This window comes from Chiloscyllium plagiosum, unplaced genomic scaffold, assembly GCF_004010195.1.
Source record: "Chiloscyllium plagiosum isolate BGI_BamShark_2017 unplaced genomic scaffold, ASM401019v2 scaf_11261, whole genome shotgun sequence".
Lineage (NCBI taxonomy): Eukaryota > Metazoa > Chordata > Chondrichthyes > Orectolobiformes > Hemiscylliidae > Chiloscyllium > Chiloscyllium plagiosum.
In genome coordinates this window covers 1-27923 of record NW_025213584.1, presented here as the reverse complement: position 1 = coordinate 27923, position 27923 = coordinate 1, and the positions used below count along the sequence as shown (strand labels likewise).

At 38.0% G+C, this 27923-nt stretch overlaps 1 protein-coding gene across 1 annotated transcript; it reads right to left on the bottom strand.

Annotated features, from left to right (window-relative positions):
• Positions 1-202: 202 nt before the first annotated feature.
• Positions 203-25806, bottom strand: LOC122547667 (DENN domain-containing protein 3-like). Its single transcript, XM_043686263.1, has 10 exons — positions 25477-25806; positions 23890-24057; positions 20280-20409; positions 16858-16956; positions 11370-11509; positions 7965-8125; positions 7642-7784; positions 6434-6552; positions 5379-5516; positions 203-1857 (listed from the first exon to the last, which is right to left on the bottom strand). Exons 1-10 carry the CDS (start codon positions 25789-25791, stop codon positions 1663-1665), a joined length of 1608 nt encoding a protein of 535 aa, XP_043542198.1. The 5' UTR covers positions 25792-25806; the 3' UTR covers positions 203-1662.
• Positions 25807-27923: the final 2117 nt, after the last annotated feature.

The following is a 27923-nucleotide window of genomic DNA, read 5'->3' as shown; positions in this document are numbered from 1 at the left end:
ATTCCAAAATCTGAAAAATTCCAAATTCTAAGAAACAACTAGCCCAAAGATTTCGGATAAAGGATTGTGCACCTGTACAACATTTAAAAGGCAGCTGGATTGGGACATGAATAGGAAGGGTTTAGAAGGATATCGGGCAAATGCTGGCAAATGGGATTAGCTCAGACTGGGATACAGACATAGGGAGAATGTGCAAACTCCACATAGATAGTGGCCTGAGGCTGAAATTGAACCCAGGACCCTGGCACTATGAAAAATCAGCGCTAACCACTGTGCGACTGTGATATCCCTTTCTTATGGTGTTATGTCAAGTACAATTAAATCAATCACAGGATCATAATAGGTTTACTGATTTGAGTGGGCAGGGATTGGTAATGATATAATTTTCTTTGGAAGATTGAGGTAGGTGGGTTGTTTTAACTTAAGAAAAATTAGGAACAGTTGAATAATGTTCTGCAATTAGCAGCCTTTATATGTTAAGCATAATATAACAGATAATAGATGCAAGGCAGTGAATTATATTCTATGCCTATATTCAGATTATTTAAAATATGTCTGATCAAACATATTAAAATTTATAATAGACACATGGAAATAATGGAAGTATGCGCTACGGGCAGTAAAATCAGAGGTTTTAGACAATCGCCCCTCAACAGCTAAAGGTCAAAGCTCAAAAAACTGCTTGGTGTTGTATTGACATTTTGTAGTTTTCAAATACTTGCAAAAAAAATTGGTGTGTTTTGTTTCCCTCTGCAACTGAATTGATCAGATAAATATTTTCAGATCTTATACATACTATTAGATAGCATTACAAACTAGATAGCACTAGAAAAAAAGCATTGAAAGCAGCTCATTAATGAGATATTAATTATATTACATCTAATCTTCAAGCTCAAGTTTGATTTTTGCTTTTAAATTGCAATTAATTTCTTTTTATAGCCTTTCTTCACTTTTTTAATTCCTCACTCCCTTTATAAATTATTAGTTTGCAGAGTGACCCCTACAAAACCCTTAGTAACTGTGAATACATGAAAAATACAAATGAGTAATAAATTCCAAATTTACACATGAAATTGTTGCAATTAAATACTAACAAATAGTATGCAGAATACAGAAAATCTGAAATAAAAACAGTAAGTGTTGGAAATACTTAGCAAGTTTGGTCATTGTCCTGAAACATTTCTCTCCACAGATGCTGCCTGATCTATGGATTTTGCATATTTGGCAATCTAATTAGCTTTTCTTTGGTTAATTTGTTATGTGAAAGGTAAATATATATGATTCAATCAAAATATAGTGTAGTAAAAAGTGAATTATGTTCAATTGCGCAATGGAAATAATACAATTCAAGTTAACCCAAATCATTCCACTTCAGCACCAATTTAAAACATTTTTGTCTGCACTATGTAATTTCAAGAGGAATGAATAAAAGTGAAAAAATCAAATCTACTCTTTATTAGTGCAGATTTGTAATGATTCCATATAAAATAAAAATATTTAAGTCTCACTGTTGCATGCATTAAGTAATTCTGTAGTGCAATGTTTTTGTTTCAGACATACTTTGAAAAGCGTTATTGAATAGATGGGCCGAAGTACAGGAATTGCATGCTTCCCTCAAATGAGCAAAGTTCAACACAATAAAAGGCATGCCAAGATGATAAATTACCCCACATTCCAGATGGCAATTTTCCCATCTTCTTTGCCAGCACCACTAATAACATATCTGTCTTCAATACTGCACAGTACTCGAACCATGTCTACATGAGCCACCAGTTCCTTTTCCACACTGCATTTGATTGTGTCTACCACATAGATTTTCCCTCTCATTTTGTCTGATCCTTTGCCTCCAATCCAGAGCTGAAAGAGGTTTTTAAAAATTATATGTTATTAGTCACTTATGTTCCTTTCAACATAGCATTAACTAGTTCCAACAGAGAATCATTAGCAATACCTAAACTCTACTTTTTTTATTAAAGAATTGTGATTTTGTCATACAATATTAAATTTCACTGTTCGTAAGTAGAATTTTGCATGCAGAAAATAGTCAAATACCTTATCTAATCAATTGTTTTTGTATTTGAAACTGGTAAAAAGAAACACAATTGCACATAAGTCAAGTAAATATTTCTCTCCAAACCAAAGGGGAAAAAAAAAGTGGAATCGAGATGATATTTGACCCCACAAGACCCAACTAAAAGATATCTTCTAATCAACCTGTTTAGGTGTTATTACACACCACTGGAGTGCATAGGACTCTAAGTCAGGCCTTCTGGCTCAGAGATAAGGCTCACTGTGCCACAAAAGCCCTCGATAGCCAGCTTAAAGCAATACTATTAAACCAGCTAGTAGAAGATAAATCAGCAAATGAAACCCTACCAACATAATGATAACCTGCATGTACATGATAAAGGAACACAAGATTGTTTAGACCACTGGAGGTTCTCAAAAGGGGAGGTATTTCCTGATGCTTTGAAATAAAGGCAAACCAACATGAATTCCTTAATCGGAATATCAACATCGCAAAATGAGAAGTATTTCCTTATGTTTTGAAATAAAGGTAAACCAACATGAGTTCTTTCATCGGAATATCAACATCTTTTCTCCACCAACATAAATGCTGCCCCTTCCACACTTCACCAGCTCAGATGAAGAGTCATCCAGACTCGAAAACATTAGCTTACTCTCTCTCCATTGACGCTATCTCCATCATTTGTTGTTTTCAGTACAGATTCCAGCATCTGCAGTAATTTGCTCCTACATGAATACTGATTGACTGACTTGCTACAATCTCTGATGCTATTTGTCTTTGAGAGGGGTTATGAAGAAGAAAATATTAGTAGAAGAATGATTATGAGTCTACACTTAGTGCCTAAATTGAATGAGGATGGAATTGGAAGGCATTTTACCTCAATTGAGAAGATTACCAGGCAGATGAGGTTGCCAAAAGAGGTTACAAGATATTTTGACAGGTATAACTAGGACTGTGAATACCAGCCTGTCAAAAGAACAAATCTGCAGTGTGAGAACAGACAGGCAATACTTAATGCTTATGAGCTTGTACCTGAAGCTTGGCAATTTAAATTTATGATGACATGAAAGAAACTTATGGAATTTGTAGGGGAGAAAGAAATGTTTTGGGATTTATGGTTTGGATCACTTAGAGAAAAAATTAAGAATTTAAGGCAAATTTTAACAATGGAAGAATTCAGAAGGGTCATCTGAACATTGACTCCTCCACCTCCTGATGCTGCCTGGCCTGCTGCGTTCTTCCAGCCTCCCGCTTGACTACTTAGAATTCAGAAATAGCATTCCTACGGATTTAAAAACTTATTTAGATGAGCATTAGGTCGCCTCAGAAAAGCAGCAATTCTAGTTGAACCTGTGATATTTCGCAAAGGCAATAACAAATGGAGGCTCATCCCAGAACTCTGCATTCATGTTGTTTAAGAGGGATCTGTGTCTTTCTTGACAAAGTAACAGAGTAGCTCTGAGTTCAAATTTGCTGTGCTGTGGTGAATTTTATTGCACAGAGTTGGATGATGGCTTGAGAAGTTACTAAGAGTGTTGTGGAAGTGGAAGATATAATAACAGTGGATTATTTACAACCTTTGACTACAGCTGAGCAGAGTTAATTAGCAGATACATTGAGGACAGACTTAAAATTAGGAGTCCATAAGGATAGATACTTCAAGTGCTTATACCGCATTTACAATTGGAAGGAAGCAAATCTGAAACTCGGATGTCACAAATGAAATTAGCTAATGTACAGTTAGAAGTTTACAAAAATTGAATTAAGGAAATAAAAGATGCAAAATTGAGGAGAAAAAAAGTTATAGCACAATGGAAAGAGAGGAGAAAGAAAAGCAGAGAGAAATTAAATTAAGAAAACTTTAACTCCAAGATATTAAGAAGTTACAGGAAATGAGTTAGCCAAAGAAAAATAATAAAAAAATAAAGAGGTAGATAATTTGGATTATTCTATTTTATCTAAATTTCTTTTGCAACAGAATTCTAATTTATGTTTTAGTGAGGAACCACTTAGTTAAAACCAAATTAAATCAAACGTGATTTATCAAGCCAGGTCTCTGAGTGGGATTCGATTTTCCAGTAGGACCATCTGTAAGGATCATAACACTAGTTCATGCCAAACCATGGCCTAACACATGTCAGCAATGGTCTGGTATGATTAACTTGGTGTGAATACAGGCAGATCTTTGGATGGGTTCAGGATAACAGATAGGAAATGGACAGAAGACAGAGTAGCAGAAGACAGGGTTAAGGTTAGGGTTATTTAAAAGATATTTAAATTTTTCAGCTTTATCTGTTAATACTAGTGCATGTGGGCTGTGCATTTTAATAAGCAGGTGGGTAGACAGAGATGCTCTCCCTCCTGGCTTCCCTCACTCCTCAAATGCCTCCCTTCTTATATCCTCCTCACATCTCCTCATTTGTCTCCTCCAGCCAGCCCACTCCTTAACCCCATCAAACTCCATTTCAATATTGCGTATCTTCTTTTTGCATGTGCATCATTGAATTTATACACATTGTTGTAGTGGGTCTGGAATCATGTGGAGGATGATTTCTAGAGTAGTGCATACATGCAGTTGTTCGCAGCAGACAGTGCCAAGTATTTCATGATTGTTGCAGACTAGGCTAGAAGTTTGTGATATAGGTACAATCCTGATATTTATTCTAGAGCCAGTTCTAATTAAAAGTTCAGAAGACAGTTGAGAAGTGTCAGGTGCCTTGCAAACCTGGCACAGGATATCTGGTGCTTCTACATGAATATAAATGTTTTGTGCTTATTTGAAGGTAGCTGGTTAAAAGAATTTTTTTTAACATGAAGAAAATATCATAATATCATGAAGAAAAAAATCAATGGTAGAACGTGGAAAGCATTACTTCCAGCACTTAGGCTAATTTATTAAAAATCAACATTAAAAATCCAAAACACATGTACACATTAGTCAATACATACTAAAAGAAAGAATCTGAGGAAAATAAATCTATTTAAAATTTGAAATATTATTTAATTTGATTTTTTTCAATAACTTGAATATGCTTGATAATTACTTTTCAACAGTTTGTTAAAAAAAGATCATTTAAAACATAAAACAGCGGACTAACAATAAGAGCCAACATCACACCAGAGCTTTTACTCATTCTGGTAAAGAGATTAAGTGGTGAGAAAATTAATATAGTTTTGGTTAGTTAATGCCAGAAAAAAAATGGCACATTATAGTTGACAACAGTAGCTCTGATTAAGACTCAACAAGGCAGTACTGAGAAAAATTAAATGTAATAATTTGAATTCCATGTTATTTAGAAATAATATTACCATTCCTTAAATAAACTTGAAATTGAAGTTATGTAAATACCTGATTTTTAACACGTATCATACAATTAATGCTATTGCAGGCCTGAAGCTGGATCTTCTGCAAGGGTTGTGACAGATATTTCAAATCCCAAATACAAACTTCTCCTTTATCAGCACATGCTGTCACCAACTGATTTTCCTGAAGAGAAAATATATGAGCCAGTCACGAAAATGAAACAATACATGTCACAAGTTTTATTCGCTTGTTCGACTTAAGAGTAATCTCAGAACACTTGTTCAAGACTCCTGCTTCTGTTGCTACAACACCAGTAATCAAAAATATGTCCATATATAAAATGCAAAAGTGTCACCTCCAACATACTGACTTTCTCAAAAGTAAAGCAGTTTTCTCAATTTCACAGCAGTAAATAGATGCCCATTTTCTTCAATTAAGTGTTTCCAATGCTGCAAAGTTTATGCAAAATCAGTACTATTATCAGGGACCATTTTTCCAAACATTAACTGCATTTTTCATTTCTTTACTCTTTTTTGAAATGAACACTGAATATTTTACTCAACTATAATATGTATTTCTAATACAAAAAAAATGCTACGTGTGCTAGAAATTTGAAATAAATCAGAAAATGTTAGAATTATTCAGCAGATTCAAGCAGCAAATGTGGAGAAACAGTTCACATCTGTGACCTTCCAACATGGTGGAAAAAGGGGGTGAGGTGAAATTTCTACCATTTGACAAATTATCAACCCTCAGCAATCCACCACATTAAATACCTGTTCCGATCTTCAAAAAAAAAAATGAAGCTGGGGTTTCCAGAGAGTAATGGTGGTCTGTATTCTCCACGAAGCCTCAATATGTATTATACAAAGCACTAGAGAAACTTAGTAGCTCTGGCAGCAAAGGTACAGAGAGAAATGGAGTTAACTTTCCAATTTCAACTGGACTTGAAATGTTAGCTGTAGTTTTCTGTCTCTCCCCAGAGATGCTGTAGACCTGTTAAGTTTCTCTAGCACTTTTTGGTTTTATTTCAGATCTCGAGCATCAGCAATATTTTGTTTTTACTTTTGTTGTATCAAAATGTAATTGTTTCAGCCTACCTCAAGAAAGACAAGGAAACTGCTAAATTGGACATAACTCCCTTTTGGATTTTCCAGTAATGTCACTTTTCGTACCACCTGTCCATTTTTTTTCACTTCCAGCAAAGCGTCTCCTATACCTAATAGACTCAGGGCAGACAAGCTTGAAATATTAATATTACAGACAACCATTTAATTTGATAGAGTTTTTTGGGGGCATAATAGAGAGCATTAATGAGGGCAAGGTAATATAAACATAGAGTCTCAAAAGGCTTGAGGTAGGGCATCACCCAACAGGTTTGTTAGCAAAGTTGAAGCCCATAGAATAAATGGGACAGTGGCAGCATGGATTCTGAATGAGCTGAGCGACAGGAAACATTAGTGTTAAACTATTTTTTTAAATAAAGGAATGTATACATAGGAGATCAAAAGCTAGGAAGTAATGATTTGTTTAACAACACTAGCTCAATCTCAATGAACAGCTTTTGACATCATATTTTAAGAGGGACCAGAAGGCTTTAAGGAGGATACTCTTAAACAAAGAGTGAGAAGAGATTTGAGAGAAGTGTTCAAAATCATGAGGAACTTAGACTGAATAGATAGGGAGCAAATGCTCCCATTGGGAGAGGGGTCAAGAACCAGAGGACACAGTTTTAAATGATTGGAATAAAGAGTCAAAGGTAACATGATAAAAACTTTTTTATGTACTGTAATTTGAATCTGACTTGTACTACCTTAAATAGTGATAGCTACAGGTTCAACCATGGTGTTTAAAACAGAATTGAATAAAACCTGAATGGAAAAGAAAAACTCGCAGGGATGCAGAAAAGGGCCAAAGAGCAGAACTTCCTAAATTTCTCAGCATCAACCTAATAAGCCAAATAGTGTCTTTCTGCATGACAAAGTCCACGATTAAGTGAAATCCATGTAAGGCATCGAATAGAAGGAAACATTCCATCATATAAATGGATAGTCAAAAAATGCAGTATGCAATTGTTAAATAAACCTGACTGTTACAACACTGAGGAAATATATTTGGTTAGTAGTTAAATACTATGATCTTCTGTGCAATTTAAATAAATCTATTATCTATATATGCAATTTTATCTTGTTTTAAGAAACTGGAAAAATTTAAAGAAAATTAAAATATTGCTATTACTTATGCAATTTTATCTTGTTCTAAGAAACTGGAAAAATTTAAAGAAAATCAAAATATTGCCATTACTTACAACACCAGAGCATAGAATTGTGAAGTTTAATGGAAGTTAACTTGTGGCAGTTGGACAACTGAAAATTAGTCTTTATCTCTAATGTGTGCACATCCCAGCAAATGACTCTTCCATCGAGACTGCATGAATACACTTGCTTTTGACTAAAAATACAAAACCTTTATTACTTCACTACTTAACACAAACTAAATCAAAAGATGCTTACTCAAAGCATGCTGTATTAATTCATACATTATTCATATCTTCTCTTCAAATATCATAATTTCAAAGCTCTAAATCTAACTTCTAGACAGTAAAGAACATATTTGTTTGAGCTACAATACCTGAACTTTGAGCCCTTATCCTCCAAGACCATGTCGGTGACATCACTGAAGTGTTCAGTCAGTTGCTTGTTGCAGGACATGCTATGAGCATTGATAATGTAAACAGAGGAATCTTGTGAACCAACCCAAACTTGGCTGAACTCCACTGCCAACATACAGTTCTGAAAATAAATCAATAACAAAACCGGCTAATTTCAATAATAGAAATATCAAATTGTAACACAATTCATAAGAGCTCTTAAATAGGAATACATGTTTCAGGAAGTAGATTTTGTACCAACTATTATCACATTCGACACTGCACTTTTTGGACTGCAATGAAAATTAATCAATTTTCTCACTATTGTATTATCTGTAAGGTCTCCCTCCCTGCCCAATTATTCACAATGTTTTCAAATTGTATTTCCCAAAGCCAGACAGTCTACATTGCACAGTAGTTATGGAAGTGGCCCTCGAAATTGTGGATGCATCGGTGGCCATTTTCCAAGATTCTATAGACTCTGGAGCACTTTAGATTGGAGAGTAGCTCATGTAACCCTCTATCTTAAAAAAAAAGTTAGTTAGAGAGAAAACCAGGCATTTTAGACAAGTCAGGCTGTCGTTGGTAGTGGGGAAAATGCTAGAGTCCATTGTAAAACATATAATAACAGAGCTCTTGGAAAATACTGACAGAACCAAACAGAGTTAGCATAGACTCACATCGTGCTTGACAAATCTACTGGAATATTTTCAAGGATGTAACTAGTAGAGTTGATGAGAAGGAACCAGTGGATGTGGTTTAGTTCAACTTTTAAAAAGCTTTCAACAAGTCCCACATAAGAGATTAGTGTGGAATATTACAGCAAATGTGATTGAGAGTAGTGTGTTGAGACGGACAGAAAGCTGGTTGACAGACAGGAAATAAAGAATAAGAATGAACAGGTGTTTTACCAAATGGCAGTCAGTGACTAATTGGACATTGCAGGGATCAATACTAGGTCCCCAACAATTTACAATATACAATAATGATTTAGATGAGGGAACAAAATGTGATGTCTCCAGATTTGAAGTTGACACAAAGCTGGGGGGGATGTTGTGAGGAGGACGATGAAATGTTGGACAAGTTGAGTAAATGCCCAAATGCATGGCAGATGCAATATAATGTGGATAAATGTGAAGCTTTTGTAGCAAGAAAATGTGAGTACAGGAGCGGGATATTTTGTTTCAATTATACAACACATTGGTCAGACTACACCTGGAATACCGTGTGCAGTTTTGTTCTCCTTATCTGAGGAAGGATATTCTTGCACAGAGAGAGCAGCAAGGATTTACCAGACTGATTCCTGGGATGACAGGATTACATTTGCTGGAGTTCAGAAGAATAGGGGGTGATCTCATAGAAACCTATTAAATTTGAACAGGATTAGACAGAAAGGCTGTTCCAGATGGCGGGGAGTCCAAAACCAGAAGTCACAGTCTAAGGATACAGGAATATCCATATCTGAGATTACCAGAAATTTCTTCACTCAGACAGTGGGGAGCCTGAACATGGCACAATTTCAAGTAGATGTCAGAAATAGCACTTGGGGCTAAAAGGATCTAAGAAAATGGAAGAAAAGCAAGAACTGGGTTTGAATTGGATGATCAGACATGATCATAATAATGGCAGAGTATGCTCAAAGAGTCCAATATTCAACTCCTCCTTCTATTTTCTACATTTCAGTGTAACATGTTTGTACAAGAAAGATTTCATTCAAAAGAACGTGATAGCAATTTTAGATCCATTTGAATTGACATCCAATCCTCAAATTACAATTCAAAACAGAAATGAGGAGACATTTCTTCAGCCAGAGAGTGGTGGGTCTGTGGAATTCATTGCCGCAGAGTGCAGTTGAGGCCGGGACGCTAAATGTCTTCAAGCCAGAGATTGATAAATTCTTGATGTCACAAGGAATTAAGGGCTACGGGGAGAATGCGGGTAAGTGGAGTTGAAATGCCCATCAGCCATGATTGAATAGCGGAGTGGATTCAATGGGCCAAATGGCCTTACTTCCACTCCTATGTCTTATGGTCTTATATCAACAAGGTATTCAGCAGACAAGATGCTGTCTGTTTTGCATCCCTTCCACAGTAAGATCTTACATTTTCAAAATGTCACACACTTAACACATGAAATCAAATTCTTCCAAGAAGTATTCCAATCAAACGCATGTTTAAGTAAACTTTTCAGACCAAACTTTTTTTCACTCAGTAATTTAAGGGATTGACATCTACATGGTTATTGTTTTTTAGCAGCTTATTTTCAACTAAAGACAGTTACCAGTACATTTACAAGGTAATAAAGAGTCAATGGCCTACTGGCATTATTGCTGGACAATTAATCCAGAAATCCAGAGAGTGTTGAACACAAAACCACTGTCGATTGTCAGAAAAACCCATCTGGTGCAATAATATCCTTTAGGAAAGGTAACTGCTGTCCTTATCTGGTCTGGCTTATGTACGATTCCAGATCCACAGCAATATGGTTGACTCTTAACCTTCCTCTGAGTAATTAAGGATGGCCACTAAATGCCAGTGACTGCCACATTCTGTGAATAAATTTTTTAAAAAACACTGGTGCCCACACATTTACAGTTTTTCTCTCTCTGTTATTAAAGAGCTTGCCCCCAAACCACAGGAGAGAAAGCATTGGCTGGGCCTGTGATTTCAATGCTTCTCAGGAACTGGGATAGAAAACCAGACGGGCTGCAGCAATAGAAAACATCACAATGACAGCTTCCAGACTGTGATTTAAGTCTTTGAATATCAGGATTGCATTAAACTTTGCAACAGCACGTGTTTTCTGTGTGGGTTGAGGGCAACAGTTTAGATCACAAGGCCCGAGCCATTGTTTTAATGTTTGGTTTGGAAGTTGGGCCCTATATCTTGTCTCAATGAAAGATGCTCTGATGCTTTAATGCTCTGATCTGCAAGTTGTTTCTCCTAAAATTCAAAATCAATCTTCATTCATCCTGCTTCCATGATAAACAATACACTTCATTGACAAGGAATATTGTGATTAACTTTGTTCATTAATAATAAATTGAGAATTTTGATGTGATTGGAGGGATTGTACTTTGGTTGTGATATTTTTGGACATTGATCACTGAAAATCTCAGGTCAACGTTTATACAAGACACTTGGAAAACCAGAAGTTTTTAAGCAAACAAAAAAATAACATGGAAAATTTCACACAAGTTTATATGGTAACCTAATGCCGGTTGTGAATAGGGGAATCTTTCCATTAATCTTAACACGATTAGCTAAGTAAAAGGTCAGAAAATGCACATTGTTATGCATCAGCAATGCATTTGCCAATTTTTTTCATCTGATACCTAATTTGCCCTCAATGCCTTCTCATATGTTTTAAAATACGTTTCAACTCACCAATTTCGAGTTTCCCACTTGAATACAATGCTGCTGAATGGACCACGTTTTTGCATTAAACAGCACTACTTTACCTTCACTTAATGCACACCATAATATTGGATTTGCATTCTCATCCTCTTCTAGATGTACCAGATGACCTAGCAGAGTAAAGTGTGCAATTTGTGATTTAGTACATGACTGATAGATTGTTAAAAAAAACAAATGATCCTGGAATAGTGAGAAATTTTTGCAGATGAGAACAAACTTCAACCATGTTTTATTTGGTCAAGAGTGTGGTGCTGGAAAAGCAGGTCAGGCAGCATCCAAGGAGCAGGAGAATCGACATTTCTCTTTTATTTGATCCAATCAAATCTGCTGTTGAAAGCGGTTATGATCCCATGCCAAACTGCTAACTTTACATAATGATTCTAGAGAGGACCACGAATTTTCAGGCCAGTTTTAGCATATTGCGTCCATAGGTGTTAGCGAATTTTGAGAAGATTTGTAGCTCAGGTTGAGGTTCTGGATGTAGGTTTGCTCACTGAGCTGGAAGGCTCATTTTCAGAAGTTTCATCACCATACTAGGTAACATCTTCAGTGAGCTTCCAGACGAAGCACTGCCGGTGTTTCCTGCTTTCATTTTATATGTTTGGGTTTCCTTGGGTTGGTGATGTCATTTCCTGTGGTGACATCATTTCCTATAGCGATACCATTTCCTGTTCTTTTTCTCAGGGAGTAGTATATGGGATCCAAGTCAATGTGTTTGTTGATAGAGTTCCAGTTTGAATGCCATGCTTCTAGGAATTCTCATGTGTGTCTCGGTTTGATTTGTCCTAGGATGGATGTGTTGTCCTAGTCGAAGTGGTGTCCTTTCTTATCTGTATGTGAGGATACTAGTGAAAATCACCCATACAGTGTATTCAAAAAAGGTACCCAATGAACACAGTCTGCCAATTTCTCAGGAACAAACCCAAACAAGCAGACAAAACGCGTGCAGAAAGCCTAGCCACTCTCCCCTACAAAGACGTCTCAGAAATGACTCCCAGACTACTGAGACCCTTTGGCTTCATGGTAGCCCACAAACCTATTCAGACACTAAAACAGGAGCTAATGATCTTGAAAGACCATATACAGACAACAAGCAAAACTAATGTCATTTACAAAATACCTTTGCAAAAACTGTAACAAACACTACATTGGACACACAGGCAGAAAACTAGCCACCAAGATACATGAACATCAACCAGCCACAAAACGACATGATCCTCTCTCACTAGTATCCTTACATACAGATAAGGAAGGACAGTACTTTGACTGGGACAACACATCCATCTGAGGACAAGCCAAACAGAGACACATATGAGAATTCCTAGAAGCATGGCATTCCAACTGGGACTCTATCAACAAACATGTTGACTTGGATGCTATATATCACTCCCTGAGAAAAAGAACAGGAAATAGCATCACCATAGGAAATGACATCACCAACCCAAAGAAAACCAAAGGTATAAACAGAAAGCAGGAAACACCAGCAGTGCTTCATCCGGAGGCTCACTAAAGATGTTACCTAGTACGGTGACAAAACATCTTAAAATGAACCTTCCAGCTCAGCGAGCAAACATACATCCAGGACCACCTAATATGTTATAATTTGGTTCGGGACCAATAATCATTTTCCCTAAGGCAAGATCTAGGGAAGCCACAAGATTCCAGTTTCGAGCTAACAACAATTCTATACCATGTACGAGTTAGAACAGTAGTACAACCTACAATATATGTACATCTTTTTCCCAAAATTCAAAAAATGTAGCATACATGGTTAACGCTTGAAAACCCCACCTTGCACATTAAATAGCAAATGCAATCAACAGAGATTTCATGAATTTACGTAACTCCCTCCATATTGTAATGATCATGAAACTTCACAAGGGGTTGCTGTTTTTCATGTTTACTGATCTGGCCTTGAAACACTCTCTGAAAAGCTAGACTTAAATGAAACCTTCCTTGCAAAGCTAAAGGAATGAGAAAGAGTATCTGCACTAAATTATGTCCATGATATGAAGCTTAAATCCTGCTGGTTCTACTTGTCACAAGTACTTGTTTTTGTTTGAGTTAAGCTTTATAGTTTTCTAAATGTACTAAATATGCAAAGGAGTATCTATAAAATTTGTATTTAACTAATTATATCCATTTAGAGTCATTGAGTCACACAGCACAGAAACAGACCCTTTGGTTTAACCAGTCCATGCCACCATAATCCCAAACTAAACTTGTCCCACCTGCCTGTGCTTGGCTCATATCCCTCTAAACATTTCCTATTCATGTACTTACCCAAATATATCACTTCCTCTGGAAATTCATTCCACACACTAACCACTCTGTGTTAAAAAACAAATGCCCCTCATGTATTTTTTAAAAACTTTCTCCTCGCACCTAAAAAATATGCCCTCTAGCCCCACTACCCTAGAGAAAAGACACTTGTCATTCACTCTCATGACCTTATAAACTTCCATAAGGTTCCTCCTCAACCTCCTTTGCTCCAGTGAAAAAAATTCCCAGCCTGTCCAACCACTCCTTATTTAATTTTAACAGTAAGCAAGCATTGTCAGTGAAACGTAATGTTCAGAGTACATTCATTCCAGGAATTGTGCGGAGCATTCAATTCTACTCATATTAGGGAAAAGGACCATTTGCAAAGTTTTTCAATAGGTCACTCAGGACTGCTCAGGGTCACTAACAGAAGCTCAAGGGAATGGGAACTGAAAGTTCAGTGGGAGTGTGAGGGAGAGAAAAGAAAGACTCTATATTAGAAGTGTTGCCTTTTAGAAGTACCACATGAAAGGTAACTGAACAACAGAAGTTCTTGCTCGGGGTGTCCTGGAGCAGTTGGTTAGCTATGTGTTGGGACTAAGGAAAATCAAAGAAAATAAAGCACTATCCAGAAGTGGGCTGTTGAGCTGTAGTGCTGCAAAGGTAACTGAACTACACCAAGTCCGTGTAGTTGGACACCATGTGAGAAGCAATCAAGCAGAGTTGGATATTCCTGTGCTTTTAGAACTCGGGTCACACTCTAGCAGTTATTTGGCAGTTACATGTTGCAGTCAGGGATTAGAAAATATCTTGGGAGTTGTGGTGACTTGCAGGAAAGTGGGTATCATTAATAGGTCAGTGTAGTTAGGAGTGGGTATTGAAAAGCTACCCAAACTGAACAAGAATAGAGCTCAAGGAAAACCTTGAAGTTATGCCTGTGTTTAATTGTTGCAAAGTAGGACCCACGAAAAGGCAGCTGATCAAAGTGTACAACAGCAGCTATGAAACAGTCCATGACGGAGAAGCTCAAACTATTTGCCATATCCTATGACTAAGGGAGCAGAAACGAAGGCCATTCCAAGGGAGACAACAGGGTGAGAGAGCGTCAGATGGTTTTACTGGGACTTAGGACAGCAAGGCTCTAGGGGAGGATCAAGTATATTGATCAAGTATATTGATAGTAGCAAATCTTATCATTCTCAACTCGGTTTCTTCAGAAACTACGATCTAGAAATTTTAAAAAATAATATTTTGCCAATTGCAGTGTAGAGTCATCGGGTCATACAGAACAGAGACATACTCTTTGGTCCAACCAGTCCATGCCGAACATTATTCCAAACTAGGTAAAAACAATGACTGCAGATGCTGGAAACCAGATTCTGGATCAGTGGTGCTGGAAGAGCACAGCAATTCAGGCAGCATCCGAAAAGCTTCGAAATCGACGTTCCCGATGAAGGGCTTTTGCCCGAAACGTCGATTTCGAAGCTTTTCGGATGCTGCCTGAATTGCTGTGCTTTTCCAGCACCACTGATCCAGAATTATTCCAAACTAAACTAGTCCTATCTGCCTGCTCCTGGCCCATATCCCTCTAAACTTTTCCTATTCATGTACTTATCTAAATGTCTTTTAAACAATGTAACTGTGCCCGCATCCTCCACTTCCTCAGGAAGTTCATTCCACAAGCGAACCATCCTCTGTGTAAAAAATGTTTGCCTCCTGTCTCTTTGAAACCTCTCCCCTCTCATCGTAAAAATGTGCCCCCTAATCTTGAAATCCATCCTCCTTGGGAAAGACAACTACCCTTAACTTGATCTATACCTCTCATTATTTTATAAACAACTATCAGGTCACCTCTCAACCTCCTATGCTCCAATGAAAATATTCCCAGCCTAACTCAAACCTTCCACACTTGGCACCATCCTGGTAAATCTCTTCTGAACCCTCTCCAACTTGATATCATTCCTATAACTGGGCGACCAGAACTGGACACAGTATTCCAAGTAGGAATTCTTTACCCATCCCTATATTTTTTGCTCCTGACCATTCTCTCCTGAAGGCCAGAATTTATGCTGGAATTCAATTGTGTCAATGATCCTTTTGTACACCATGTTACGATATTGCCTGGATATCAATACTGGTTTCGTGCAATAAAATCATTCCTTTTCATCACAGTTCTGCTGATTTTCATGTAAATTATTAAAATGCAACATAAAACCACAGAAAATGATGGGCCGTCAAACCAAATAAACTTGTTCAATCTTACAAGGTCTGACAAGATTATTTGTCCAGTACTTTTGTTCAGTAAGAAAGACGTGCCATACACTTAAAGGAATGATGCCAAGGATCTGGTACAGATATTGCCTAACTGTGGGTCTCCCACTCTCACTGAGGCTGCTGGGCAATTAAAATCTCTCTCTCCTTTGAAGATTCAAGAGTGACTGTGGAACATTCACTTTGGTAGAACAGCCCTGGCATCAGCTCCAAGACCTGATGACATGCAGGCAACGTTTTGTCTTGCAGAGGTGCAATGGGTGCCGCCTAAAGAAAAAAAGCTCCGAGGCCAGATCATTATATTCAACAGAATATGCAAACCTGGCAGGTGAAAAGGAACTTTGTTGTCTGCTCTTCAAGCTCCCATCCCCTACTGATGCTGACCCGTCTTCCTGTCTTCAAAGCCACCTCACCCTAGTCTGTGGTCACACCCAAATTCCCAGCATCAAAACAGGACTACGGTGGAGAAATACATAATAGAAGCATTGACTCAGAGAACCTCTGGCACAGACTTCCTTTCTCCTGATGAAATCAGTGCCAATCCATAGGATCTGCAATGGTGCATATGCAGTGATAACAGTTAATCACAGTGCTTTTAACTTAAAATTGAATGCAGCAAAATAAATATGATTGGATTAAGATTTAACTTTAAGGATTTTTTTCGAGAGACAAACAGCCTCAAATTGAAGATTTGCAACAATTTGTAAATTTCCTGTTGATTGCAATCAAGGGGCCTGAAGACCCAGAGGATAGAGGCTCATTAACAGTAACATTTGACTTTTATTTCATGTTATTCTGAACATCTGCAGTCGATTTCACTGGAGTAATGACAACAAGCTTAGCATTTCTATTACCATTTCAAAATCAGATCTATTATCTCAATTATGCAATACCTACTAACAAAACGATAGACTTTTATTCTTACCTGGTGTATATAAAAGTGCATTCACAGCCTGAGGACTTGTTTGGCCAGCAGAAGGGTTTACCTTGTGTTTCAAAGTTTCTGAAGTTGTTTTCGGAAGCACTAGGAAAAATTCAAGGTACAAGTGAAATTGGACACAGAAATCTAATAATTAGAAAATGCTGGCCAATAAAACGTTGAGTACTTTTTATTATTCATTCATGTGTTTTAGCATTGCTGATTGGTCCAGCATTGATTGCCCATCCGCAATTGCCCTTGTGAAGCGGATGGTGAGCTGTCTTATTAAATTGCTACAGTCTATTTGGAGTCCACTCACAATTCCCATCAGGGCGGCAATTCCAGAATTTTGACCCAGCAAAACTGAAGGAATGGTGGCATATTTCCAAGTCAGAATAATGAGTGGCTTACAGGGGAACATGTAGATGGCAGTGTTCCCATGATTCCACTATCCTTGTCCTTCTAGGTGATAATGATCATGAATTTGTAAGGTGTTGTCTAAGGAGCTTTAGTGAATTTGAAGTGACAAGTTTCTGGAATGTTGTTGGAGCTGCGCTCTTCCAAGCAAGTGGACAGTATTCCAACACGGTCCTGACTTTGACCTGGATGGTGGACAGGCTATAAGGAGTCAAGAGATGACTTGCTTGCTGTAGGATTCTTAGCCTCTGACCTGCTCTTGTAGCCACAATGTTGTATGGATGGCCCATACTTCAGAGTGTTACTAACTGGTCACAGACTTAACAAATCAAAAAAATACTATTACACATAGCAATAACAGTGTCTGCAATAAGCTGTTAAGGAACAAAGGCAAGTTGTTACATGAGATTCAAGCAATTAGCCATGTCTTGGTGAGATTATAGAAACAAAACTGCTTTGACACCTGCTTGATAAACTGGATGCTTTATGAATATGAAGGGCAAGGACTGCTCCACAGATTTTAAGGAGATAACCACAGGAAAGCTGCGTCTTCAAACAAACAGTCAATGCCAAATGTAATAATAAACAAAGAAATTACTTTTTATACAGAAGTTAGCTACAGTCTTCAAATAACTTGGATGAAAGAAATCATCAATACATCACCTCAGAGACCAAAGAATGAAAATCTATATAAGAATCAAATACCAGAACAACTCAACAGCAGAACTTCAAAGATCAATACTGCACAAGGTTAGAGCCCTGGACACTTCCAACCTCAGCATCAGACCACTGTTGGTTGAGGTCCTGGCCAGATTTTACTGTTAATTCGGTAATAGCTTGCTATCTGTCAGCCGAAACCTGGCCTAAACAATCCACATCTTGCTGCATTTGGATATGGACTGCTTCAGTATCTGAAGAGTGTGAAATGGTGTTGAACATTGTGCAATCAGTGAACATTCCCACTGCTGCCCCTTTAATCAAGGGAAGGTCATTGAGAAGCAGTTGAAGATGGTTAGATCTTGGACAGTAATCTGAGGAATTCCTGCAGAGCTGGGATGATTGATTTCTAACAACCATAATTATCTTCCCTTGTGCCAGATATGTCTCCAACCAATGAAGAGTTTTATCAATGACTCTACTTTCGTTTGGTCTCCTTCTTACCACACTCAACAAATGTAGCACTGATATCAAGTGCAGTCACTCTCACCTCACCTTTAAGTTTGAACACATGAGAACATTATGCCCATTAACTATGTAGTCTCTGCATGTGGCAGCTGTGTGTTTCAAGATTTTTAAAAATTGGGTATTAGCCATTTTCTTCAATTTAGTTCATAAAAATGGGCACAATTTCCTCATGAATTTGAGTATACTGTTTGTGAATAAAGATGAGCCTGTCAACATACTAACATTCTGGAAGACATTTCTATAAGGATGTCTAGAAAAGAATCCACATTACAGAAGAGGTGGTGCCAGAGGCTTTAAAATGCATATAGGTAGATAAAACTCTGGAACCTGATCAAGAGTGTCCTAGGATATTGTCCGAAGCTAGGGAAGAAATTATGGGCACCTAGCAGAGATATGTGTATCATCACCAGCCATAGATGAAAGGCCAGAGTACTGGAGAACAGCTAATGTTGTGCCGTTATTGAAGAAAGGCTGCAAGTAAAAGCCAGTGAGCTTAACATCAGTGGTGGATAAGTTGTTGGAGGGGACTCAGACACAGGATCTACATGCTTTTGGAAAGGCAAGGACTGACTAGGGATAGTCAACATGGCTCTATGAGTGGAGAATCTCACAAATTTGATTGAGCTTTTCTTTGAAGAGATGGCCACAATAGATGAAGGCAGAGTGATAGATATTGTCTACATAGACTTTAGCAAGGCCTTTGACAAGGTTCCCCATGTGAGACTGGTTAGTGAGGTTAGATCACATGGGAACCAGCCAGCCAATTAGAAACAAAATTGGCTTGACAGTAAGCAAGAGAGGGTGGTGTTGTTCAGACTGGAGGATGGTGACCTCAAGGATCAGTGTTAGGTCCATTGCTATTCATCATTTATATAAACAATTTGGGTGAGAATATAGGAGGGCATGGTTAGTAAGTTTGTGGATGACACCAAAATTAGTGGAGTAATGGACAGTGAAGAGGGTTATCTAAGAGTACAACAGATCATGATTAGCTGGGCTAGTGGACCAAGGAATGGTAGGTGAAGTTTAATTTAGATCAATGTGAAGTGTTACATTTTGGAAAGACAAACCAGGACAGGACTTACCATTAACGGTAGGGCCCTGGGGAGAGTTGTTGGGTGCAAGTACACAGTTCCTCAACAGTGGTGTCACGGTAGACAGAGTAATGAAGAATGCATTAGGTACATTTGCCTTCATTGGTCAGAGATATATAGGATGTTATTAAACTGGAAAGGGTGCTTAAAAGATTTACAAGGATGTTACTGACATTGGAAGGTTTGAATAATAAGAAGAGGCTGGACTTTCTTTCCTGCAAGGTAGGAGGCTGAAGGGTGACCTACTAGAGGTTTATAAAACCATGAGGGGCATAGACAAAGTGAGTAGCCAAGGTCTTTTCTCAAAAGATAGGCAAGTCCAAAACTATCGGTTTAATGTTAGAGGGACAAGATTTAAAAGGGACCTGAGGGGCAACTGTTTCATACAGCGGGTGGTGCATGTATGGATTGAGTTGCCAGAGGAAGTAGTAGAGGCAAATACAATTACAACATTTAAAAGACATTTGGTCAGGTACACAGATAGGTAAAGTTTAGAGGGATATAAGCCAAACGCAGGAAAAAGGGACTAGTTCCATTTAGGAAATCTGGTCAGCATAGACAAGTGGAGGCCAAAGGGCCTGTTTCCACGCTGTATGACCCTAAATCACTATTGGCTAACATTTTTATACTCATGTTTAAGTTGCAATAAAGAACTAATATTAATGCAGAGTATGTAAATTAGACAATTTCAAAAGTTCGTGAAAATTAAAATAAAACTTTCCTTATTCTTACCCGTATTTTTCATTCGGTCAAAATAAGCCAATCTGGAAGCTGCATAAATAGCTCGAGGAGACTGCATGCATCCAACCACAGCATCCATTAACAGAACATTGGTTAGTGCTTGCTGAATGTACTGTGGGTCCTAAAAACAAAATTAAGGAAACACTACTGTTGGTAAATTAAACACTTTATGCTCATCTTCAAAATGTTGGAACAATACTGGCTTCTACAATGAGTTAAAGATTTTAGAAATAAGGATATTCAAAGTAGCAAGATCTTAGGGAAAGAACACATCAGTCTGGAATCTGTGGATGGAATTTTCCATTGCTTCAAATGTTGTGGGCAATGGGAGAAGGTGGAGAATGAATGCAAGTGAGAATCACATTCCTGACATTATGAAAAGAGTTTCCAATTTTCCACTACAGCGTCAAATAACAAGCTCTGAATCTCGCTAAGAAGCCACAAGTTTCTTACTCCCATTCATTTGCATCCCATTATCATCTAATCTTGCCTTTTTCCATGTGGTTCTCGATTCTCCCCTCCTTACTGAGGAAGGAGATGACATCAGTTCCCAGGATGAAATTCAGAACAGTTACCTGGTGGCAGCAGCTCACTGCTTGCTCCTCCTGGCAAACTTTGCCACTTTCATATCTCAACTGCACGATAACAAAACAATTTGTGGGCGTCATGGTGGCACAGTGGTTAGCACTGCTGCCTCACAGCGCCAGAGACCCAGGTTCAATTCCCACCTCAGGCGACTGACTGTGTGGAGTTTGCATATTCTCCCCGTGTCTGCGTGGGTTTCCTCTGGGTGCTCCAGTTTCCTCCCACAGTCCAAAAATGTGCAGGTTAGGTGAATTGGCTAAATTGCCCGTAGTGTTAGGTGCAGGAGTAAATGTAGGGGAATGGGTTTGGGTGGGTGCGCTTCGGCAGGTCAGTGTGGTGTTGTTGGGCCGAAGGGCCTGTTTCCACACTGTAAGTAATCTAATTAATTGAAATGACTGCAACTACATGCAGCATTGGCACAATAAGTTACTCTTCTTTTTTTTCTTTTGGAGACAGCATACAATTCTTTGTATGTGAGAATGGCAATTGTATTCACAACACATCCACTGAGTCACTAATCTGGCCTCAAATTGGATTCACTGAAAATTCAGTTTTTTTCAACAAAGATTAAAACTTATGGCCTCAAATAATTGTGACTGTTACACGCTTTGCATCAGTTAGCCTCCTGTCATGTCAGAGAAGCAAAACCATGCAGAAACAAGTTCAAAAGTCTCACCTCAGTTTGCCACTTCTGCCTCAATTTTCATAATTGACACTGGAAAATTGTCTAGCCTGTGAGACAGTCATCTCAGGCTAGCTCCCAGGTGTTGGTAAGGAAGGCTTTTCACATTGACAGGGGTGAGTTTGCTGTTGTTATTTCCAGTGCGCTAGGTTGATGCCAGGTAGTCTGTCCAGTTTTAATTCTTTTTTGAGACTTTTTAAACAATTGATACAACTGTGTGCCATGTTACATCATTTCATAAGGCAGTTCAGAGTCACCCACATTGCTGTGGCTCTGAAGTCACATGTAGGCGAGACCAGGTAACACAGGTAGGTTTAGTACAGAAGAACAAGGTCATATTGCAGCTGTACAAAACTCTGGTGCAACTGCACTTGGCGTATTGCATACAGTTCTGGTCACCATATTATAGGAAGGATGTGGAAGCTTTGGAAAGGGTTCAGAGGAGATTTACCAGGATGTTGCCTGCTATGGAGGGAAGGTCTTATGAGGAAAGGCTGAGAGACTTGAGGCTGTTTTCATTAGAGAGAAAAAGGTTGAGAGGTGACTTAATTGAGATACACAAGATAATCAGAGGGTTAGATAAGGTGGACAGTAAGATCCTTTTTTGCTTGGATGGTGATGACTAGTACGAGGGGACATAGCTTTAATTGAAGGGCGATAGAAAGAGGACAGATGTCAGAGGTTATTTCTTTACTCGGAGAGTAGTAGGGGTGTGGAACACACTGCCTGCATCAGTAGGGCATTTAAATAGACATTGAATAAACATATGGAGGAAAATGGAATAGTGTAAGATAGATTGGTTTCAGACTGGTTCCACAGGTCGATGCAACATCAAGGCCGAGGGGTCTGTACTGCACTGTAACATTCTACAACAAGGCCATTCAGCACAGCATGTCTGCACTAGTTTTCTGAGGACTTTAACTTGCTGCCAATCTCTTGTCTTTTCCAGTAAACCTGTGCATTGTTTCTGTTTAAATAATTATCCAGTGCCCCACTTCAATGCCTCAGTTGAACCTGCAGACAGTGCAATCCAGACTCAAACTTCTGGCTGTGTGAAAATGGTTTCCCCAACTCACATTTTCTCTGATTGCAAAATAGCTCTCAAACCTTTAACCATTATGAACAATTTGCCTCTATCTACTCGATCCAGACTATTCATGATTTTGAACACTTCTATCAAATCTCCTATTAGATTTCTGCTGTCCAACAAAAACAATCCAAACTTGTCCATTCTTTCCTCATGACTAAAGTGATTCTTCCCTGGAACCATTCTTATAAACCTCTCCTGAACTCTACCTAATGCATTCAAACTCATCTTGTAACGAGATAACCAGAACTACACATAGTACTTAATCAATGTTTATATCAGTTCATCATAACCTCCCTGTTCTTGCATTTCATCCACTATTAATGATGCCTAGAATACAGTATAATTTATTACCAGTTCTGTCCACTTGTCCTGCCACCATTAATGACATAAGTACATATACACCCAGGTTTCTGCTCCTACACACCTTTAGAATAATACTCTTTATTTTATGCAACCTTTCCACGTTCTTTGAACTGAAGTATATCACCTAACGTTCTTTGCATTGAATTTCACCTGCCACATATACCCCCAGTTCGCCAATGTTGTTTTGAAATTCTGCACTATCCTCCTCAGCTTACAGTTCTTCAAAATTTAGGGTCATTTGCAAATTTTGAAATTATCCATTACAAACCAAGATTTGCATACACCAAGAAAAGCAAAGATCCCAATAACCTTCAAGTTTCCTTAATTTCAACTTTGTAACAACGTTCATCTCTGCCTCTTATCAGGATTATCTACCACTGGCAACTTTATGCGCATCTCCAAGTTCTGTCACCTCCAGATTCGATACCTTCCACTCTTGGCAGCTTACTACCATTAAGCTTCCTTAACCTCTTGTTTGCCCAAGATACAGATGCCACCACCATGTATGTATTTCTTCCAAATGGATAAGGACCACCAGTCACTTCTGGCCTACATTATGTCCCTCTTTAGTAGCACATCCAATTTTATGAATATTATACTGATGGTTAAATTCAGCCATAGTTCTTTAACTTTTGCTGCTAGGGACTTTTTTCTTAAAGAGCATTCAAATACCACTTTTGTTTTTTCTCTCTCTTCTGAAAAAATTGCTGTAAAACTAGGAGATGCTGACAAGAAGCATAAGATCATGGGTCAAAGATCACAAATTGCAACAAGATTTGTGCTAAATAAATGGAGTTTGTATACCTGATGAATGGATTTTTTTTTTAAAAAAGGTCAAAAGACATTTACACCATCAAGTATTTCAAAACAAAGTCTCAAACCTTGTGCTTATCAGCCATTTTTCTCCCAGCCCACATTTCCTTCACAATTAGCAGCCAAAGATCACGTTCATTCTTCAGGTTTCCAATAAATGGTTCCTTATGAGTAGTTTTAATTTTGAGAGCTGGGATTCGAAGTGGGAAAAACATCACTGAAATGTTTTCAAGTTCCTAACAATTGAGAAGAAAAGTATTGACAATGAAAAATAAGGTAACACTCAACAAATCCATTGATTAGAGCGCCAGAGATCTGGATTCAATTCCTGCCTCAGGCAACTGTCTGTGTGGTGTTTGCATATTCGCCCCGTGTCTACATGGGTTTCCTCCAGGTGCTCCGGTTTCCTCCCACAGTCCAAAAATGTGCAGTTTAGGTGAATTGGCTATGCTAAATTGCCCATAGTGTTAGGTGAAGGGGTAAATGTAGGGGAATGGGTCTGGGTGGGTTGATCTTCGGAGGGTCGGTGTGGACTTGTTGGGCCGAAGGGCCTGTTTCGACACTGTAAGTAATCTAATCTAATCTAATTTGTTAAACAGGAAGACAATGTTTCAGGGAGTACATTCTGTTCCAAGAACTATCCCATTTTGTACTGCAATTTTTGGACTGTGATGAAAATTAATGAATTTTCCTATTTCTAGATGATCATTCAGGTCTCTATCCCTGCTCAATTATTCACAATATTTCCAAACAATGTTTCCCAGGGCCTGATAATTTACATCCCATAGTAGTTCTGGTTACCAGACCAATTCCTGGGACAGTAGGACTGACATGAAGGAAGACTGGATTGGTTAGGACTATATGCACTGGAGTTTAGAAGAATAAGAGGATTTCATAGGAACCTATAAAGTTCTAGACAGTGTAAATGAAGGCTGTTCCCAGATCCTGGAAAGAACTGGGGTCACATCTCAGGGAAGGCTATTTAGGACTGAGATGAGAAGAAATTTCTTCATCCTGAGAGTAGTGAACCCGTGGAAATCTCTGCCACACAAAGCAGTTGAGGCCAAAACATTGAATGTTTTCAAGAAGAAGTTAGTTCATAGGGCTAAAAGAATCAACAGGTTCAGGGAGAAAGCAAGAACAGAGTGTTGAGTTGGATGATCGCCGTGATCATATTGAATGGCAGAGTAAGCTTGAAGGGTTGGATGGCCTATTCTGCTCTGATTTTCTATGTCTAAACTTTCAAGCTCAGTTATGTATTGCTTAATGAAGATCAAAAGCTCTAAATGATCAGTCAACTAAATATTAAGCATTCTATTGCACAGCTGGTGTTTTCCAATAACAGACCAATGCTTTTAATTTAAAAAGTTTGACCAGATCATACAGTTAAAAATATACTATTCTTTCAGCAACAATTAACTAAATTATTATCTTTCTAGAACAAATCTATTAAATCTTGATTCATTTATCATATAACTGGTTAACTGTGATATGAGAAAAACATGGACTTGTATAATTGGGCAGCAATCTTGCTTTGGTTGCCTATTTCCTGCTACTTGTGTAGAACAGAGGATCATCTCTATAACGTAAGGAGACAAAATAATTACAAAATCATTAAAAATGTATAAATTGTAACCATTATTCTCAAGTATTACCAGTATATCTCTAAATTTGGCAATCTCAACATAGCCAGGTCTTCCCTCTATAAGAAGAAACAGTCGCTTCTGTGTCAGTGCAATTTTGCCCACACCATAATTGGTTTTCACAGATGATGATAATTTATAAACACATTCATTTTTGTCCAAGCGCTCTATCACTTCCAGAGGGAGGTTAACTTCTTGTGCCTCAGTCTCAGATTCCTTCCAAAAGTTGTAAAAATCTTTAAATGTCTCAGGATCAATCTGTTTCAAATGCCCTGTAATTGAAACAAATTGAAACTTTGCTGCACAATTTGCATTATAAAAAAACATATAACCATTACCTGTTTTAAAGATGAGATTTTACTTCTAATGCAAATTAAAATAAATCTTAATTACAATGGTAATTTTTTAAGCAGAAAATAAAGTGTGCACAACACAAAAACGTCAACATTTGTTTGTCTTCAAAAATACTCAAAACAGCTCTGAAAACAGATTTATTCTACATATGCATCATTAGGAAATTTGGAGAGAAAACTTAAGGACAGATTTAACAAAGGTATGCTTCCAGGAAAAAGCTTCATGTTTGCAAGATGAAGATATTCACCTCAATAGTTTCATCAGCACTAATGGGTATAAAATGTTGGGAAGGAGTGCCGAGATTTCTTAGCATGAGCTACTAGAGAGGAATAATCAAAATCGACAAAAAAAAAATGAACCAATATATTTTTAAATAAAATCTCCTGCTGAATCATTAAAGTCATTGCATCATCGTGCAAAGATCACATAAACAGACAAGCTCCACCCCACTGGCAAGGAAAAGAAGCAAATATTAGCTAAAGCCAATCAACAGCTGAAGCTGAAAGCACTGTTTACAATGCAGCAACATAAATCACCAACTATATTACACAACATAGCAGGAGCACATTAGTCTTGCGCCTAATACCTCAAACAGCTATCCACATGGGGGCAAGGGGTGAGTAGGAAGGGTGGAGGGAAATCTTGGGTACCAAGAGATCAGGGATGGAATGTTAGGTACAAAGTGCTTTTAAACAAGGGACACCTCACCCTACCTCCAGGAAACCACAGGCAACATATGGATTTTACTAGTCTTACCATCAACAAGCAATCCCTAAACTTACTATATTGTAATAGAAGTGACAGTGAGATGAATCCCTTAAATGTCCATTGCCCAAAAGGGCCTCAAATGACAATAAGACAGGGAGGTAGATCCACTGGCCTTCCCATTACAGAATTTAATTGGTTGGAGGTGAGAAAACAGTGTGGACCCATCAGCCACCTTTCCACCTGATTAACAGCCCTCTACCACTCAACTCACCATACAGAAAGGAATTGACTTCTACTCCTTTCTTCTCATCCAAGGTTCTTAAATTCCACTTAAAGTATGTTGCAAACTAGATTTGACGCCTAACCTATTGTTACACTTACAAACATACAAATTAAGAGGTCAAGACCACTTAGCCCCTCAAGCATGCTCAGCCATTCAATACAATCATGGCTAATCTGATTATTCTACATTTCCACTAATGCTTGATAAATTTTCACCCCCTTGTTAATCAAGGCTCTACCTACCTTTGCTTTAAAAATATTCAAAGACTCTGCTTCAACCGTTTTTGGGGAAGAGTGTTCCAAATACTCATGAGCCTTTGTTAAAAAAAAAGTTCTTCTCAACTTTGTGTTAAATGGATGATCCCTGATTTTTACAGTGACCTCTAGTTCTGGATTCCCCCACAAGATGAAAACCCTTTCTCTGTGCAACCTGTCAAGACCCCTTTGGATGTTATACGTTTCGAGCAAGTCACCTCTTACTCTAAATTCCAGCCCAGTGCAAGCCCAGTCTATAACCGGCACCTCCAAATCAGTCTATAACCAGGTATCAATCTGCTTCCAACTCATTTACATCCTTCTTTAAATTAGGAGATCAATATAGTAGCCCAGTAGTTCTATGTTTCCAGCTCATTTTCTCTGGTAATCTAATTTTTTTCCTTACTATTAATGATTTGGTCACTCTTTGCTGGTTTTGATGTTCTGTTCAATCTTCTAACCTGCCACCCATCTTTGCCCAAATATGTGATTTTTTTTTCTAACTAAAACTAACTTTTGTTTTTAAAGCTAATCTCGAATGCTAGATCCTCCTCTTGGAATTCTTCTTTTTTGTTAGAATATATCTACCCAATGTATTCAGAAATAAAAACTTTAAGTGACTGCCACTGCTACTGTATTATTTCTAATCAATTTAGCCAGGTCTGATTTCATGTCATCATAATTAGAATTAAGTTTAAAAAGTAATTTTGGACCCTTTCTTCTCTCTCTCAATTTGAATACAAAATGTAATCATATGATTGCTGTTAACTAGACGCGTGTTAACTATGAGGTCAACCATTGATCCTATCTCACTGCACAATAATTGCTCTAGTAATTTTTAAAACAGTCCTTATAACTGA